Source organism: Bombina bombina, chromosome 2, assembly GCF_027579735.1.
Source record: "Bombina bombina isolate aBomBom1 chromosome 2, aBomBom1.pri, whole genome shotgun sequence".
Lineage (NCBI taxonomy): Eukaryota > Metazoa > Chordata > Amphibia > Anura > Bombinatoridae > Bombina > Bombina bombina.
The window spans coordinates 373,683,006-373,702,908 of NC_069500.1; the positions used below are offsets into that span (position 1 = coordinate 373,683,006).

General features: G+C 40.0%; 1 protein-coding gene across 1 annotated transcript in view; it reads left to right on the top strand.

Moving 5' to 3' along the window:
- The window catches only part of AACS (acetoacetyl-CoA synthetase), a 350,996-nt gene that overhangs the window by 211,639 nt on the left and 119,454 nt on the right, over window positions 1-19,903 (top strand). Inside the window, exon 8 of the mRNA XM_053701850.1 lies at window positions 19,284-19,434. Within this exon, the coding sequence (XP_053557825.1) occupies window positions 19,284-19,434 (151 nt within the window). The remainder of the gene's footprint in view (window positions 1-19,283; window positions 19,435-19,903) is intronic.

The window sequence follows — 19,903 nt, forward strand, 5'->3', positions numbered from 1 at the left end:
AAGTTACATAACAAGTAAGCTCCACGATGGCGTCGCCCAGTGTGAAGATGCAGAGCTTCATGAACTGATACTTGTAAGGGGTTAAAATAAGAAAATAATTTTGAAGAGAGCTGATGGCACAGTAGGAAACACACTAGCATGAGTGACCTGTTACTGTAATTGTACTCAGCAGTTTTATGTCCCTTTTAATATCACTGAAAAGCTGTACCTGGTTTGTGCATGAAAAAATTGCCGCAATATGGAAGCTGAATAGGCAACACTCCTTGCTGTTGCCATATGACACTTGCCTTCTTGTGAGAACCGTACCCAGTTTGGAGGTTTCAAGCAACACTTTTAACTCTTTTGCTTCAGTTATTCACTGCAATATTACTACATCTAATAGCATAATTTTACTTTCAGCATTTATCCTGTTGATATGCCACCTTCAATATATATACTCTCATATTACAGGTTCCTAACGGCTTCCAAAGAGTTAAGGCTTTACTAGAGCTGCTGAGTTATGCTAATTCTGTGACATTTTTTATGCAAATTTCTAGGACATGCATTCACTTGAATGTCTTGAAGTGGAGATTTATCTTCTCATAATGAGTGAAAATTGAATTTTATATTCCAATCTTCTGATTCCTTTCATTTCCTTATTTGTGCTTGATTATTATTATTTTTTTCCTTTTGCCCAGTGTAATTTCTTAAAGCAACTTGCTGCAGTTTTAACATTTAAAAATGAGGACCTAGCACACTAATACAATGCTCTTTTTTCATGATAATGTGAAAAATGTGCAGCTTTTGTGGTCATTTCTCTTTGATGCTTGGTTTTTATAGTTTGGCCTTTCTATATATTTTATATATTATTAGTTCCTTTTTATCACATTTACATTTTTCATGTGGAACATCATCAGTTTGCCTTTGTTAAAGGGATAGAAAGGTCATTATTCAAATGTGCATGGGTGCATTTCAGTTTTATATAGAATCAAATACCAGAAATTCTCAGAGATGGAAGTGGTGATTATTGCATCTGTGAAGACTTATTTTGTATCAAACAAGACACTGCTGACTCTGAGAAGGTCAGGTGTTTGAATACTGGTGCACCGCATGCTCAGCATATGTGCATATGTCTCCTGAAAAACAGTAATAACTTACTAGAAGCATTTTTGCTAATGAAGGTAAGTTCAAAAATTATTTTATTTAAGATTTAAATGCACCCATGGACATTTCAGTTATGACCATTCTATCCCTTTAAACTAGCAAATGAAAATACATATATATTTATAACTAAGTCAAAAAGAGCTTGACAAAAGAAAGTTGTGTAAACCTTTAAATTTTAAAGAGTATAGCTAAATTATATTATTACTAAAAGTAAAAAACATACGGCTAGATTACGAGTCTTGCGTTAGCCTTAAAAAGCAGCGTTGAGAGGTCCCAACGCTGCTTTTTTCCTACCGCTGGTATTACAAGTCTTGCAGATACAGGTGTACCGCTCACTTTTTTGGTCAGACTCGAAAATACCGCAAATCCACTTACGTCAATTGCGTATCCTATATTTTCAATGGGACTTGCATAACGCCGGTATTACAAGTCTTCCAAAAAGTGAGCGGTACAGCCTCTACTGACTGGTACCGCATTCAAAAGTCAGTAGTTAAGAGTTTAACTAAAGTGCTAAAAAGTACACTAACACCCATAAACTACCTATTAACCCCTAAACCGAGACCCCCCACATCGCAAACACTTAAAAAACACTTAAAAAATGTTTTAACCCCTAATCTGCCGAACCGGACATTGCCGCCACTATAATAAATATATTAACCCCTAAACCGCCGCACTCCCGCATTGCAAACACTAGTTAAATATTATTAACCCCTAATCTGTCCGCCCTAACATCGCCGACACCTACCTACATTTATTAACCCCTAATCTGCCCTAAACCTAAGTCTAACCCTAACCCCCCTAACTGAAATATAATTTTAATAAATCTAAATAAAATTACTCTCATTAACTAAATTATTCATATTTAAAACTAAATACTTACCTATAAAATAAACCATAAGATAGCTACAATATAACTAATAATTACATTGTAGCTAGTTTAGGGTTTATTTTTATTTTACAGGCAACTTTGTATTTATTTTAACTAGGTACAAAAGTAATTAAATAGTTATTAACTATTTAATAACTACCTAGTTAAAATAAAGACAAATATACCTGTAAAATAAAACCTAACCTAAGTTACAATTACACCTAACACTACACTATAATTAAATTAATTCCCCAAACTAAATACAATTAAATAGAATTAAATACAATTATCTAAAGTACAAAAAACAAACAAACACTAAATTACAGAAAATAATAAAATAATGACAAGTTTTCAAAACTAATTACACCTAATCTAATCCCCCTAATAAAATAAAAAAGCCCCCCAAAATAATAAAAAAACCCTACCCTATACTAAATTACAAATAGCCCTTAAAAGGGCCTTTTGCGGGGCATTGCCCAATAGTAATCAGCTCTTTTACCTGCAAAAAAAAGTACAATATCCCCCACAACATTAAAACCCACCACACACCCATCCCCCACCCACATACCCAACCCTACTCTAAAACCCACCCAATACCCCCTTAAAAAAACCTAACACTAACCCCTTGAAGGTCACCCTACCTTGAGAAGTCTTCACCCAGCCGGGCCAAAGTCCTCAACGAAGCCGGGCAAAGTGGCCCTCCAGATGGGCAGAAGAGGTCCTCCAGACGGGCAGAAGTCTTCATCAAGACGGCATCTTCTATCTTCATCCATCCGGCGCGGAGCGGGTCCATCTTCAAGACATCCGGCGCAGAGCATCCTCTTCCATCGACGTCCAACTGACGAATGAAGGTTCCTTTAAATGACGTCATCCAAGATGGCGTCCCTTCAATTCCGATTGGCTGATAGAATTCTATCAGCCAATCGGAATTAAGGTAGAAAAAATCCTATTGGCTGATGCAATCAGCCAGTAGGATTGAAGTTCAATCCTATTGGCTGATCCAATCAGCCAATAGGATTGAGCTGGCATTCTATTGGCTGATTGGATCAGCCAATAGAATGCAAGCTCAATCCTATTGGCTGATTGCATCAGCCAATAGAATTTTTTCTACCTTAATTTCCGATTGGCTGTTAGAATTCTATTAGGCAATCGGAATTGAAGGGACACCATCCTGGATAACGTCATTTAAAGGAACCTTCAGTTGGACGTCGATGGAAGAGGATGCTCCGTGTCGGATGTCTTGAAGATGGACCCGCTTCGCGCACGATGGATGAAGACTTATGCCCAGCTTGGATGAAGACTTCTGCCTGTCTGGAGGACCACTTCGCCCGGCTTTGTTGAGGACTTCTGCCTGGCTGGGTGAAGACTTCTCAAGGTAGGGTGATCTTCAAGGGGTTAGTATTAGGTTTTATTAAGGGGGTATTGGGTGGGTTTTAGAGTAGGGTTGGATGGTGGGTTTTAATGTTGGGGGGTATTGTACTTTTTTTTACAGGTAAAAGAGCTGATTACTTTGGGGCAATGCCCCGCAAAAGGCCCTTTTAAGGGCTATTTGTAATTTAGTATAGGGAAGGGCTTTTATTATTTTGGGGGGCTTTTTTTTATTTTATTAGGGGGATTGGATTAGGTGTAATTAGTTTAAAAAACTTGTAATTCTTTTATTATTTTCTGTAATTTAGTGTTTTTTTTTTCATACTTTAGATAATTGTATTTAGTTTAGGGAATTAATTTAATTATAGTGTAGTGTTAGGTGTAATTGTAACATAGGTTAGGTTTTATTTTACAGGTAAATTTGTCTTTATTTTAACTAGGTAGCTATTAAATAGTTAATAACTATTTAATAACTATTCTACCTAGTTAAAATAAATACAAAGTTTCCTGTAAAATAAAAATTAATTCCTAAAATAGCTACAATGCAACTATAAGTTATATTGTAGCTATCTTAGGGTTTATTTTATAGGTAAGTATTTAGTTTTAAATAGGAATAATTTAGTTAATGATAGTTATTTTATTTAGATTTATTTAAATTATATTTAAGTTAGGGGGGTGTTAGGGTTAGACTTAGATTTAGGGGTTAATAACTTTTTAATATAGTGGCAGCGACATTGGGGGTGGCAGATTAGGGGTTAATAAGTGTAGGTAGGTTGCGGCGACATTGGGGGTGGCAGATTAGGGGTAAATAAATGTAATGTAGGTGTCGGCGATGTTGGAGGCAGCAGATTAGGGGTTCATAAGTATAATGTAGGTGGCGGCGGTGTCCGGAGCGGCAGATTAGGGGTTAATAATATAATGTAGGTTGCGGCGATGTCGGGGCGGCAGATTAGGGGTTAATAAGTGTAATATTAGGGGTGTTTAGATTCGGGTTTCATGTTAGGGTGTTAGGTGTAGACATAAAAAGTATTTCCCCATAGGGATCAATGGGGCTGCGTTAGGAGCTTTACACTGCTTTTTTGCAGGTGTTAGGTTTTTTTTTCCAGCCGGCTCTCCCCCATTGATTCCTATGGGGAAATCGTGCACAAGCACGTTTAGCCAGTTCACCGCTACCGTAAGCAGCGCTGGTATTGAGGTGAGATGTGGAGCTAAATTTTGCTCTACGCTCACTTTTTTGCGGCCAACGCTGGGTTTGTAAAAACCCATAATACCAGCGCTGTCTGTAGGTGAGCGGTGAGGGAAAACTGCTCGTTAGCACCGCACAGCATTACCAACAAAACTCGTAATCTAGGCGATAGCTTTTATTAAACTTATTAAAAGAAAATGAGGTGATAGTCAGTCATTACAATTAATACAGACAATTGCCATTCAAACCATGTTAAAAACACATCGGGCCAAATTATCATTGTGCGAGCAGACATGATCCGATATTGCGGATCATGTCCGTTGCACATCAATATATGCCAACAGCATACGCTGTCGGCATTTACCATTGCACCAGCAGTTCTTGTGAACTGCTGGTGCAATGCCTCCCCCTGCAGATTCGCGGGCAATCGGCTGCTAGCAGGGGATGTCAATCAACCAGATCGTATTGGATCGGGTTGATTTCTGGCGATGTCTGTCCGCCCCCTCAGAGCAGGCGGACAGGTTATGGAGCAGCGGTCTTTAGGAGGCTCGCCGGAAACAGGTGGCATCAAGCTTTTGTCTCGGCCTAGTTTGAATAATCTGGTGCAGAGATGATATGGTGCTATATACTGAGATTCTGTGAGTTAAATCAGTCACATATGTGATTCAAATGAATGTATGCTAAACTCCTTCAATCCAGGACCTACATTATCTTTTATCTATCTGTAAACTACAAACCACTGCTAAGTATGAGGTTATAGGCTGTGAGACAAGCAATTTAAAACATGAAGATAGAGGCTCCACTGATGCATGTTTCACTAAATCTTCTTCATACAGTTTAAAAAAAATAAAAAATTCCAATGTACGTTTAATATCAGATAGGTTCAAGTTAATTTAGCTCCCGGATTAAAGGAGTTTAGCATAGATTCATTTGAATCACATACGTGGAGGATTTAACTCACAGAATCTCAGTATATAGCACCATATCACCTCTGCACCAGATTTTTCAATCTAGGCATAGACAATGTGTTTTTAATATTGTTTGAATGGTAATTGTGTTTATGAATTGTAATGACTATCACCTCATTTTCTTTTAATTAGTGCCAATAAAAGCTATGTTTCCATCTTAATATGTTAAGAGTCCACAGCTGCATTCCTTATTTGTGGGAAATACTGAACCTGGCCACCAGGAGGAGGCAAAAACACCCCAGCCAAAGGCCCAAATACCTCCCCCACTTTCTGATAACCCCAGTCATTCTTTGCCTTTCGTCACAGGAGGTTGGCAGAGAAGTGTTAGAAGATTTCGGAGTAGTCTCTTATGGAGGTTAGTACTCTTCAAGATGGAACTGGAGTTTTAAGTAGTCCTGTCAGCCTCTCAGTGAGAGCATGATGAAAGTTAAGAGTCCAGAGATGTAGGGAGAGTCTTTCTGCAATCAGCGTTGACGAGTTTCGCTGCCTGCTTTCTTCACTTGAGTCCATGTCAGAAGTGATGCTACTATCTGTCACACTTGAAGGACCGTGTTCCTGTTCCACTGCGTAGATTCTGGTAAGCCATATTTTATACATGTATGATAACGCAAGAAGACAGGGTCACAGTGTGACTCCTTTTATCTGTATAGAATCAAGGGTTAATATCTCCTTAGGGGGATTATTGAACGGGGGGGGGGATAATCATATATGTTTATTTGATTTTATGCTGCTTTTATGTGTGAGATGTTATGGGCTCATAGGCTGTTATAGAATATAGTTATACAGGTTTCACTTTCACTTTGAGAGCCATGCAGCTTACAGCTTGGTGCACTTTCTCATAGCAGGGATGGTCCTGCATTGTGCACCATGTCATTTCCTTTTTCCTGACTGGGTGTCTATCAGAGAGGAGTCCTAAATCTCTGTACTGTCTGTGTCATAGGAGGTGGCGAGTGCCCCAGCCATTGGGGTATAAGGGTGCAGTTTTTTTTAATAAAATAAGATGTTTTAATTCTCTAGTTCTCTGATTATTGCACTAGTGATGGAGGATTCTGTTACTTTAGAGGGCACTCCCTCTATTCCTAATGAGTAATTCCTGTTTATATGGTGAGGAGGCCTTAGTTCTGCCCTCTCAATTATGTTCCATATGCCTTAAAAATTTAATAATATCAAACATGTTTAATACCACGGAGCCGTCCACCTCTGAAGAGTTGTCGTCCAGTGAGGTGCTTACCCTACATTCTTAAATCTCTACACATGCAGTTTCCCATAGCATTGCTGATCCTCCTTCTGGAGGGGGCCATTTTTTCACCAGACGTTACTGTGCAGTTCAGACGGCAGTGTCTGCGGCCTTTAATGCTTTACCTCGCCCTTAAAGAGCAAGTGAAAGGTTACATATTGCACTCCTTCCCAGAGTACATCAGATAATTTATTGGATTTAACTGAGGGTTATCCCAAGATGAAGTTCTTTCTGAGACATCAGTGTGTGAACATTCTGGGTCGGAGTCTGCTGCCTCTAAACCTCCGGCTGCAAAGGAACCAGACTTTGGTTTATTAATTTGCGCTTTCTTTTAAAGGAAGTTTTTGGCGAATTCAGAGGTTCCAGAGGCTAAATTGCCTGATGAACCTATAAATTCCTAGTTTGAGGACAGGGTGGTACCTTGTCCTTCCCTGCTCCTGTTAGATGGCGAACATTATTAAGAATGAATGGGACAGGATTGGATTCATTCCCCCCTCTTCTCCCTTTAACAAATTGTCCCCTGGACTCTCAATGGAGTTGTGAGGTTCCATCCCTAAATGGGATGGCGTTATCTTCACCCTTGCTAAACGTACTACTATCCCACTTGAGGATAGTTCTTAGTTTGAAGAGCTCATGGATAAAAGATTTAAACCTCTGTTTAGAAAGATGTTTCAACATATGGAATATTTGTTTCAACCGGCGGCGGCTGTTGCCGCGGTTACTGGAGAAACTACCTTCTGGTGTGTGACTCCTTTTAAGATTTGATCGGGGTGGACGATCCCCACGACATTACTCAGAAAAGATTTACGGCCTTGAGGGTTGTTAATTATTTTATCTGTGCTGCTATTAGGCAGTTTATTCGCTTGAATGCTATGGCTTCAGCTTTTTCTGTTCAGGCCCGTCGAGTTCTGGCTGAAGTTATGGTCTGCGGATATGACTTCTAAGTCTAGACTCCTTCCCTCCCTTTAAGGGAATGATTTTGTCTGGTCCAGGCCTGGACTCTATTATCTCCACGGTCACAGGGGGGCAAGGGTGTTCTCCTACCTTAAGAGTATATGAACTAATCTAAGGGACGATTTTCGTTCTTTTCGTTTTGATAAAGCCCATGTCAGCAGTCCTCCACTAAGCCAGAGTAAGCCAAGAGCTCTTGGAAGCCGGCTCAGTCCTGGAATAAATCCAAGCAGAGCAAGAAGCCCGCCGAGTCTACGTCGGCATGAATGAGAGGTCCCTGGTCCTCTTCTGAATCGTGTAGGGGGCAGTATGTCGCTCTTTTCAGTCGCTTGGTTCAGGGACGTTCAAGGATCCATGGGTCCTGGAGGTCATAGCTCAGGGTTACAAGATAGATTTTGAGTCTCAGCCACCCAGGGGCAGATTCGTCCTGTCTTCCTGCCCAGAAAGGAGGGAAGCCTTTCTGGGGTGTGTACGGAATATGTCCTCTAGGAGTTATTGTCCTGGTGCCTATCGCAGTGAGAGGTTTGGGATACTATTCAAACCTTTTCGTGTTCCCTAAGAAGGAGGTAACTTTCCATCTGATTCTGGACCTAAAGTGCTTAAGCAGGTTTTTAAATGTTCTCTTGTTTAAGATGGAGACAATAAGGTCCATTCTTCCCCTCGTTTGAGAGGGGTAGTTCATGACCATGATAGATCTGAAGGATGCTCCCTTTTCGTACCAATCCTCAAGGACCACTTCCAGTCCCTAAGGTTTGCAATTCTGGACCAGCAGTTCCAGTTTATTGCCCTTCCATTTGGTCTAGCTAAATACATTTTTTGAAGAGTGGACCATTTGGAATATCTCCTGTCTTCTTCGTTCCCATGGATGGCAGATAATCTAGAGAGAGTTATATTGTATCAAGTACCAGGGTAGAACTCTTGGGTACTATAATAGTCTCCATTGGCAAGAGAATATTTCTAACAGGCCATAGACGTTGCAAGCTAGCTTCAACATGTCTTGCCCTCCAGATCTCCTTAAGGCCATCTGTGGCTCTGTGTATAGAGGTGATTAGTCTCATGGTGTACAGCTTGGGCATCATTTCCTTTGCCAGGTTTCACCTCAGACGGTTGCAACTGCGCATGCTGAACTAGTGGAATGGCGATCATTCGGATCTGTCTCAACAGATTTCTCTGGACAACCAATCGGGAGAATCGCTCTCTTGGTGTTTTTGGCCGGATCACTAGTCCTAAAGGACGTCCGTCTCAAGACTATCCTGGGTGATTGTAACTACGGTTGCAAGTCTGTCAGGATGGGGAACTGTTTGGGGTACCAGGAAGGTACAGGGCCTTTGGTCTCAGGAGGTAAAGCTCCCTCCTGACCTCATTTTGAATCTTCAGGTAATATACAATACTCTGAAGGCTTGGCCTCTGCTGGGTTTGTCTCAGTTAATCAGATTCCAATCAAACAATATATCCTCGGTGGCTTACATCAACCATCAGGGGGGGAATGAGAAGCTCCCTAGTTTTGAGGGAAGTATCTCGGATTCTGGTGTGGGGAGACCCGCATTTGTTTGCTGTCAGCGATCCACATTCCGGGTGTGGACAACTGGGAAGCGGATTTCCTCAGCAGACAATCCTTTTATCCGGGAGAATGGTCTCTATCCCGAGTGTTTACAAAGATTTGCAAGAGGAAGATCTTATAATGTCTCAATACCAAGCTACCCAGATAGGGGTCGAGGTACAGGGATCCTCAAGCGAAGCTAACAGATGCATTAGCGGTTCTTTGGAGGTTTAATCTAAATTATCCTTTCCGACCATTAACACTATACCTAGTGTAGTGGCTCGAGTCAAGCAGGCGTCAGTGATACTGACTTCTCCGTCTTGGCCGCAAAGGATATGGTTTGCGGATCTAGTGGGGATGTCATCATCTCCTCTGTGGAAGTTACCTTGTCTCAGGGATCTGCAGACCAAGGTCTCTTTGTTCATCAATGTCTAGATTCTCTGAGGCTGACTGCGTGGAGATTGAATGCTAAGTCCTATCCAAGAGAGGGTTTTCTGAGAGTTATCTTTACTCTCATTCAAGCTCATAAGCTGGTTGCTCGTCGCATCTATCATAAGGTGTGGAGGACCTACTTATTCTGTTCTCCAGGATAAACTGGAGAAGGGCTTTTCTGCAAGTCCCCTGAAGGCACAGATTTAGGCCCTGTCTATGTTACTGCACAATAGGTTTGCAGAGCTTCCAGATGTGCAGCCATTTATTAAGGCTCTGCTGAGATCAGACCTGTGTTTAGATCTAAGGCTCTTCCTTGGAGTTTAAATCTTGTCCTTGAGGTTTTGCAACGGGTTCTGTTGGAGCCTATGCATGAAGTAGACATTAAATTGTTTTCTTGGAAGGTTCAATCAAGATATTGTGATTCCTTTCTTATGTCCTTATCCTTCTTCGTCGAAGGAACGTTTACAACGTATTTTTGAATGTGGTTTGTGCCTTGAAGTTCTATTTCCGGGCCACAAAGGAATTTAGACAAACCTCTTTCTCTGTTTGTTCTCTTTTCCAAGAGGCGTAGGGGTCAGAGGGCCTCTTCGGCTTCCTTATCTTTTTGTCTGAGGAGTGTCATCTGTTTAGCATAGAATCGGCGAGACATAGGCCTCCTCTGAGGATTAAGGCTCATTCAATGAGAGCAGTGGTTTCCTCTTGGGTCTTCAAAAATGAGGCGAAAGGTTTAGCAGGCTGTGTTGCCCTCACATTAGGGTCCGCCTCTCTTTTTTACCTCCCGTTAGCATTCTGTGTACTCTAGAGCTTGGGTATATGTTTCCCACAAGTGAGGAATGCAGCTGTGGACTCTTCCCATACAGATGGAAATGAAATTATCAGGTAAGCATAATTTTATGTTTTTACTTTTAGTAATAATATAATTTAGCTATACTCTTTAAAATTTAAAGGTGGTTAACTACACCCCTCCACATTTGTGCAGGATTATACTATAGCTAACAACTATTCACCTTTTATTTCTGTGTATTTCACATACATACATACATATTCTATAATCATTTAATATAATTCTATATCTATTTTGTTACAAATAAAGGCCTAGATTTAGAGTTCGGCGTTAGCCGTGAAAACCAGCGTTAGAGGCTCCTAACGCTGGTTTTAGGCTACCGCCGGTATTTGGAGTCAGTGATTAAAGGGTCTAACGCTCACTTTTCAGCCGCGACTTTTCCATACCGCAGATCCCCTTACGTCAATTGCGTATCCTATCTTTTCAATTGTCTCTTCCTAAAGCCGGTATTTAGAGTCGTTTCTGAAGTGAGCGTTAGAAATCTAACGACAAAACTCCAGCCGCAGGAAAATAGCAGGAGTTAAGAGCTTTCTGGGCTAACGCCGGTTCATAAAGCTCTTAACTACTGTACCCTAAAGTACACTAACACCCATAAACTACCTATGTACCCCTAAACTGAGGTCCCCCCACATCGCCGCAACTCGATTACATTTTTTTAACCCCTAATCTGCCGACCGCAACCTACGTTATACTTATGTACCCCTAATCTGCTGCCCCTAACACCGCCGACCCCTGTATTATATTTATTAACCCCTAACCTGCCCCCCACAACGTCGCCGCCAGCTACTTACAATAATTAACCCCTAATCTGCCGACCGCAAAGCGCCGCCACCTACGTTATCCTTATGTACCCCTAATCTGCTGCCCCTAACACCGCCGACCCCTATATTATATTTATTAACCCCTAATCTGCCCCCCTCAACGTCGCCGACACCTGCCTACACTTATTAACCCCTAATCTGCCGAGCGGACCTGAGCGCTACTATAATAAAGTTATTAACCCCTAATCCGCCTCACTAACCCTATCATAAATAGTATTAACCCCTAATCTGCCCTCCCTAACATCGCCGACACCTAACTTCAATTATTAACCCCTAATCTGACGACCGGAGCTCACCGCTACTATAATAAATGGATTAACCCCTAAAACTAAGTCTAACCCTAACACTAACACCCCCCTAAATTAAATATAATTTTAATCTAACGAAATTAATTAACTCTTATTAAATAAATTATTCCTATTTAAAGCTAAATACTTACCTGTAAAATAAACCCTAATATAGCTACAATATAAATTATAATTATATTATAGCTATTTTAGGATTAATATTTATATTACAGGTAACTTGGTAATAATTTTAACTAGGTACAATAGCTATTAAATAGTTAAGAATATTTATATTACAGGTAACTTGGTAATAATTTTAACTAGGTACAATAGCTATTAAATAGTTAAGAACTATTTTATAGTTACCTAGTTAAAATAATAACAAAATTACCTGTAAAATAAGTCCTAACCTAAGTTATAATTAAACCTAACACTACCCTATCAATAAATTAATTAAATAAAATACCTACAATTACCTACAATTAACCTAACACTACACTATCAATAAATAAATTAAATACAATTGCTACAAATAACTACAATTACATAAACTAACTAAAGTACCAAAAATAAAAAAGAACTAAGTTACAAAAAATAAAAAAATATTTACAAACCTAAGAAAAATATTACAACAATTTTAAACTAATTACACCTACTCTAAGCCCCCTAATAAAATAACAAAGACCCCCAAAATAAAAAAATTCCCTACCCTATTCTAAATTAATAGAGTTAAAAGCTCTTTTACCTTACCAGCCCTGAACAGGGCCCTTTACGGGGCATGCCCCAAGAAAATCAGCTCTTTTGCCTGTAAAAAAAAACATACAATACCCCCCCCCCAACATTACAACCCACCACCCACATACCCCTAATCTAACCCAAACCCCCCTTAAATAAACCTAACACTAAGCCCCTGAAGATCTTCCTACCTTGTCTTCACCATCCAGGTATCACCGATCCGTCCTGGCATCCAGTGCTGAAGAGGTCCAGAAGAGGCTCCAAAGTCTTCCTCCTATCCGGCAAGAAGAGGACATCCGGACCGGCAAACATCTTCTCCAAGCGGCATCTTCGATCTTCTTCCATCCGGTGCGGAGCGGGTCCATCTTGAAGCAGCCGACGCGGATCCATCCTCTTCTTCCGGCGTCTCCCGACGAATGACGGTTCCTTTAAGGGACGTCATCCAAGATGGCGTCCCTCGAATTCCGATTGGCTGATAGTATCCTATCAGCCAATCGGAATTATGGTAGGAATATTCTGATTGGCTGATGGAATCAGCCAATCAGAATCAAGTTCAATCCGATTGGCTGATCCAATCAGCCAATCAGATTGAGCTCGCATTCTATTGGCTGTTCCGATCAGCCAATAGAATGCGAGCTCAATCTGATTGGCTGATTGGATCAGCCAATCGGATTGAACTTGATTCTGATTGGCTGATTCCATCAGCCAATCAGAATATTCCTACCTTAATTCCGATTGGCTGATATAATCCTATGAGCCAATCGGAATTCGAGGGACGCCATCTTGGATGACGTCCCTTAAAGGAACCGTCATTCGTCGGGAGACGCCGGAAGAAGAGGATGGATCCGCGTCGGCTGATTCAAGATGGACCCGCTCCGCACCGGATGGAAGAAGATCGAAGATGCCGCTTGGAGAAGATGTTTGCCGGTCCGGATGTCCTCTTCTTGCCGGATAGGAGGAAGACTTTGGAGCCTCTTCTGGACCTCTTCAGCACCGGATGCCAGGACGGATCAGTGATACCTGGTATGGTGAAGACAAGGTAGGAAGATCTTCAGGGGCTTAGTGTTAGGTTTATTTAAGGGGGGTTTGGGTTAGATTAGGGGTATGTGGGTGGTGGGTTGTAATGTTGGGGGGGGGTATTGTATGTTTTTTTTTACAGGCAAAAGAGCTGATTTTCTTGGGGCATGCCCCGCAAAGGGCCCTGTTCAGGGCTGGTAAGGTAAAAGAGCTTTTAAATTTATTAATTTAGAATAGGGTAGGGCATTTTTTTATTTTGGGGGTCTTTGTTATTTTATTAGGGGGCTTAGAGTAGGTGTAATTAGTTTAAAATTGTTGTAATATTTTTCTTATGTTTGTAAATATTTTTTTATTTTTTGTAACTTAGTTCTTTTTTATTTTTTGTACTTTAGTTAGTTTATGTAATTGTAGTTATTTGTAGAAATTGTATTTAATTTATTTATTGATAGTGTAGTGTTAGGTTTTATTGTAGGTAATTGTAGGTATTTTATTTAATTAATTTATTGATAGGGTAGTGTTAGGTTTAATTATAACTTAGGTTAGGACTTATTTTACAGGTAATTTTGTTATTATTTTAACTAGGTAAATATTAAATAGTTCTTAACTATTTAATAGCTATTGTACCTGGTTAAAATAATTACAAAGTTGCCTGTAAAATAAATATTAATCCTAAAATAGCTACAATGTAATTATAATTTATATTGTAGCTATATTAGGATTTATTTTACAGGTAAGTATTTAGCTTTAAATAGGAATAATTTATTTAATAAGAGTTAATTAATTTCGTTAGATTAAAATTATATTTAATTTAGGGGGGTGTTAGTGTTAGAGTTAGACTTAGCTTTAGGGGTTAATCCATTTATTATAGTAGCGGTGAGCTCCGGTCGTCAGATTAGGGGTTAATAATTGAAGTTAGGTGTCGGCGATGTTAGGGAGGGCAGATTAGGGGTTAATACTATTTATGATAGGGTTAGTGAGGCGGATTAGGGGTTAATAACTTTATTATAGTAGCGCTCAGGTCCGCTCGGCAGATTAGGGGTTAATAAGTGTAGGCAGGTGTCGGCGACGTTGAGGGGGGCAGATTAGGGGTTAATAAATATAATATAGGGTTCGGCGGTGTTAGGGGCAGCAGATTAGGGGTACATAAGGATAACGTAGGTGGCGGCGCTTTGCGGTCGGCAGATTAGGGGTTAATTATTGTAAGTAGCTGGCGGCGACGTTGTGGGGGGCAGGTTAGGGGTTAATAAATATAATATAGGGGTCGGCGGTGTTAGGGGCAGCAGATTAGGGGTACATAGGGATAATGTAAGTTGCGGCGGTTTACGGAGCGGCAGATTAGGGGTTAATAATAATATGCAGGGGTCAGCGATAGCGGGGGCGGCAGATTAGGGGTTAATAAGTGTAAGGGTAGGGGTGTTTAGACTCGGGGTACATGTTAGAGTGTTAGGTGCAGACGTAGGAAGTGTTTGCCCATAGGAAACAATGGGGCTGCGTTAGGAGCTGAACGCTGCTTTTTTGCAGGTGTTAGGTTTTTTTTCAGCTCAAACAGCCCCATTATTTCCTATGGGAGAATCGTGCACGAGCACGTTTTTGAGGCTGGCCGCGTCCGTAAGCAACTCTGGTATCGAGAGTTGCATTTGCGGTAAAAATGCTCTACGCTCCTTTTTTGGAGCCTAACGCAGCATTTTTTGGGACTCTCGATACCAGAGTTAATTTTATGGTGCGGCCAGAAAAAAGCCAGCGTAGCGTTAACAGCCCATCTACCGCCAAACTCCAAATCTAGGCCAAAGTATTTTAATCTGAACAGCTCCAGAGAAGGCTACTGGGAAATGTACATTTGCTGTGAATATAGTACAGATGCTCGTGTGCCACTACATGGGTTAGGGACAGGTGTTTGTCAGCTTGGGCACCCGTAGTGCCTCACATCTCAGAAACAAGGTCTTAATATAAATAGTGAAACACTGTTGCTAGGAAATACATATCTGATACATACTTTCTGTGTTTCTATTTTTAAATTGGACAGATTTTATTAATTTTAAAATAAAATGTTTTCATATCACTTATGCATTGTATTATGTTTGGTGAGAATAAACCACTTATTTATTACATAGAAACCACAGACTTTTATAGTTCTTAGAGTAGTACAATAAAAACATTTGTCTAGATTACGAGTTTTTCGTAGAGGCTATGCAGTGTTAACAAGCAGTTTTCTCTCACCGCTCACTTACATACAGCGCTGGTATTACAGGTTTTTACAAACCCGGCGTTAAAAGACTAGAAGTGAGCGTAGAGCAAAATTTTGCTCCTTACCGCACTCCAATACCAGCGCTGCTTAAGTCAGCGGTGAGCTGGTCGTACGTGCTCGTGCACGATTTCCCTATAGGAATCAACGGGAAGAGCCAGCTGAGAAAAAGTCTTAACACCTGCAAAAAAGCAGCGTAAATCTCAGTAACGCAGCCCCATTGATTCCTATAGGGAAATAAAATTTATGTTTACACCTAACACCCTAACATAAACCCCGAGTCTAAACACCCCTAATCTTACATTTATTAACCCCTAATCTGCCGCCCCCGACATCGCCGACACCTACATTATACTTATTAACGCCTAATCTGCCGCCCCGGACACCGCCGCCACCTACATTATATGTATTAACCACTAATCTGCTGCCCCCAACATCGTCGACACCTTCATTATTTTTATTAGCCCCTAATCTGCCGCCCCCAATATCGCCACTATAATAAACATATTAACCCCTAAACCGCTGCACTCCCGCCTCACAAACATTAGTTAAAAATTATTAACCCCCTAATCTGCCGTCCCTAACATCGCTGCCACCTACCTACATTTATTAACCCCTAATCTGCCGCCCCCAACGTCGCCGCCACTATACTAAATGTTTTAACCCCTAAACCTAAGTCTAACCCTAACTTAAATATAATTCCAATAAATCTAAATAAAAATTAATATTATTACCTAAATAATTCCTATTTAAAACTAAATACTTACCTATAAAATAAACCCTAAGCTAGCTACAATATAACTAATAGTTACATTGTATCTATCTTAGGGTTTATTTTTTATTTTAAAGGCAAGTTTGTATTTATTTTAACTATGTACAATAGTTATTAAATTGTAATTAACTATTTAATAACTACCTAGCTAAAATAAATACAAAAGTACCTGTAAAATAAAACCTAACCTAAGTTACAATAACAGCTAACACTATTTATTTATAAAATATTTTACCAGGAAGGATACATTGAGATTTCTCTCGTTTTCAAGTATGTCCTGAGATTATACTACACTATAATTAAATACATTTACTAAATTAACAACAATTAAATAAATTAAATTAAATTAGCTAAAGTACCAAAAAAACAAACACTAAATTACAGAAAATAATAAACAAATTACAAGATATTTAAACTAATTACACCTAATCTAATAGCCCTATCAAAATAAAAAAGCCCCCCCCCAATAAAAAAAAAAACCCTAGCCTAAACTAAAGTAAAACCCACCACCCAAACAACCAACCCCCCAAATAAAATACTATCTAAGAAAGCCTAAGCTCTCCATTGCCCTGAAAAGGGCATTTGGATGGTCATTGCCCTTAAAAGGGCAGTTAGCCCTATTGCAGGCCCAAACCCTAACCTAAAAATAAAACCTACCCAATACACCCTTAAAAAAACCTAACACTAACCCCCTGAAGATCGACTTACTGTTGTGAAGACCGGACATCCATTCTCAAGGAAGCGACAGAAGTCTTCATCCAACCGGGCCGAAGTCCTCAACGAAGTCAGGAGAAGTCTTCATCCAAGACGGGGGAAGTGGTCCTCCAGACGGACAGAAGTCTTCATCCAGACGGCATCTTCTATCTTCATCCATCCGACGCGGAGCGGGTCCATCTTCAAGACATCTGACGTGGAGCATCCTCGTCATCCGGAGTCTTCTTACTGAATGATGGTTCCTTTAAGTGACGTCATCCAAGATGGCATCCCTTAGATTCCGATTGGCTGATAGAATTCTATCAGCCAATCGGAATTAAGGTAGAAAAAATCCTATTGGAACAGCCAATAGAATGCGAGCTCAATCCTATTGGCTGATTGGATAAGCCAATATGATTGAACTTCAATCCTATTGGCCGATTGCATCATCCAATAGGATATTTTCTACCTTAATTCCGATTGGCTGATAGAATTCTATCAGCCAATAGGAATCTAAGGGACGCCATCTTGGATGACGTCACTTAAAGGAACCATCATTCAGTAAGAAGACTCCGGATGAAGAGGATGCTCCGCGTCGGATGTCTTGAAGATGGACCCGCTCCGCGTCGGATGGATGAAGATAGAAGATGCCGTCTGGATGAAGACTTCTTCCTGTCTGGAGGACCACTTTGCCCGGCTTGGATGAAGACTTCTCCCGGCTTCATTGAGGACTTCGGCCCGGTTGGATGAAGACTTCTGCCGCCTCCTTGAGGATGGATGTCCGGTCTTCAGAACAGTAAGTCGATCTTCAGGGGGTTAGTGTTAGGTTTTTTTAAGGGTGTATTGGGTGGGTTTTATTTTTAGGTTAGGGTTTGGGCCTGTATTAGAGCTAGCTGCCCTTTTAAGGGCAATGCCCATCCAAATGCCCTTTTCAGGGCAATGCCCTGCAAAAGGCCCTTTTAAGGGCTATTGATAGTTTAGTTTAGGCTAGGGTTTTTTTTTATTTTGGGGGGGCTTTTTTATTTTGATAGGGCTATTAGATTAGGTGTAATTAGTTTAAATATCTTGGAATTTGTTTATTATTTTCTGTAATTTAGTGGGGGGGTTTGTACTTTAGCTAATTTAATTTAATTTATTTAATTGTTGTTGATTTAGTACATTTATTTAATTGTAGTGTTAGGTGTTATTGTAACTTAGGTTAGGTTTTACTTTACAGGTAATTTTGTATTTATTTTAGCTAGGTAGTTATTAAATAGTTAATAACTATTTAATAACTATTGTACCTAGTTAAAATAAATACAAACTTGCCTGTAAAATAAAAAATAAACCCTAAGATAGCTACAATGCAACTATTAGTTATATTGTAGCTAGCTTAGGGTTTATTTTATAGGTAAGTATTTAATTTTAAATAGGAATTATTTAGGTAATAATATTAATTTTTATTTAGATTTATTTAAATTATATTTAAGTTAGAGGGTGTTAGGGTTAGACTTAGGTTTAGGGGTTAATACATTTAATATAGTGTCGGCGACGTTGGGGGTGGCAGATTAGGGGTTAATAAATGTAGGTAGGTGGCGGCGTTGTTAGGGACGGCAGATTAGGGGTTAATAATATTTAACTAGTGTTTGCGAGATGGGAGTGCGGCGGTTTAGGGGTTAATATATTTATTATAGTTGCGGCGATGTCCGGAGCGGAAGATTAGGGGTTAAACATTTTATTTTAGTATTTGCAATGCGGAAGGGCCTCGGTTTAGGGGTTAATAGGTAGTTTATGGGTGTTAGTGTACTTTTTAGCACTTTAGTTAGGAGTTTTATGTTACGGCGTTGTAGTGTAAAACTCTTAACTATTGACTTTTAAATTGCGTTAGGAATCTTGGAGGTAGAGGGTGTACCGCTCACTTTTTGGCCTCCCTGGACAGACTCGTAATATCAGCGCTATAGAAGTCCCATAGAAAAAAGACTTTACGAAGTTTACGTAAGTCGTTTTGCGGTAAGGCCAAAAAAGTGTGCGGTGCCCCTAAACCTGCAAGACTCGTAAAACCAGCGGTAGTGAAAAAGCAGCGTAATGACCTGTTAACGCTGCTTTTTCAGCCTAACGCAAAACTCTTAATCTAGCCGCTTGTTTGTAATAAGACTTATGGCTATAGCCTTTCTCATTAGGTTTTTGTTTCTGCACTTAGTGTGTTTTTAGATGAATTTCTGGCAAGTGGAAAAGTTGGAGACCAAGCCCCACAACTGGAATTTGAACAGCTGCCATTTAACCATCCTCTGTTCATCATGTACTCTTCTGGGACTACTGGAGCTCCCAAATGCATGGTTCATTCAGCAGGGGTAAGTTCTCACGTAGAAGTATCTCCAGGTATTAGAGGTAGTAATCTACAGGTTATGTTAATTATGATTTCACTGACAATATTTATTATTATTTATATTTAGGTCTTTTATTGATTACATTAAATTTAACAGTATATCTTGTCACTAGTTCACATAGCATTGCTTATGCTCGCACACATTTATAGTCACATGCACATACACAGCACTGAATAACAATGTACAATTCTGTAAGAGCAGGCGTTAACCCAATCAGAGAGCCAGCAGTGTCATGTGTGTTTTTACATTTTGCATATTAATTTTGCATTGCTTTATTAAAGTAGCCAAGCTCAGTGAATGCGTGTTTTGTTCCCTTTTATATTTGCGTTGTGACAATCTAGATATAAACTTACAAACTATTGTCATAGGCCTAATTCTCCTTCTAGGTAACGTCAGCATAGCAGGTGAGTGAGATGTGAAATGCACCCGCTGG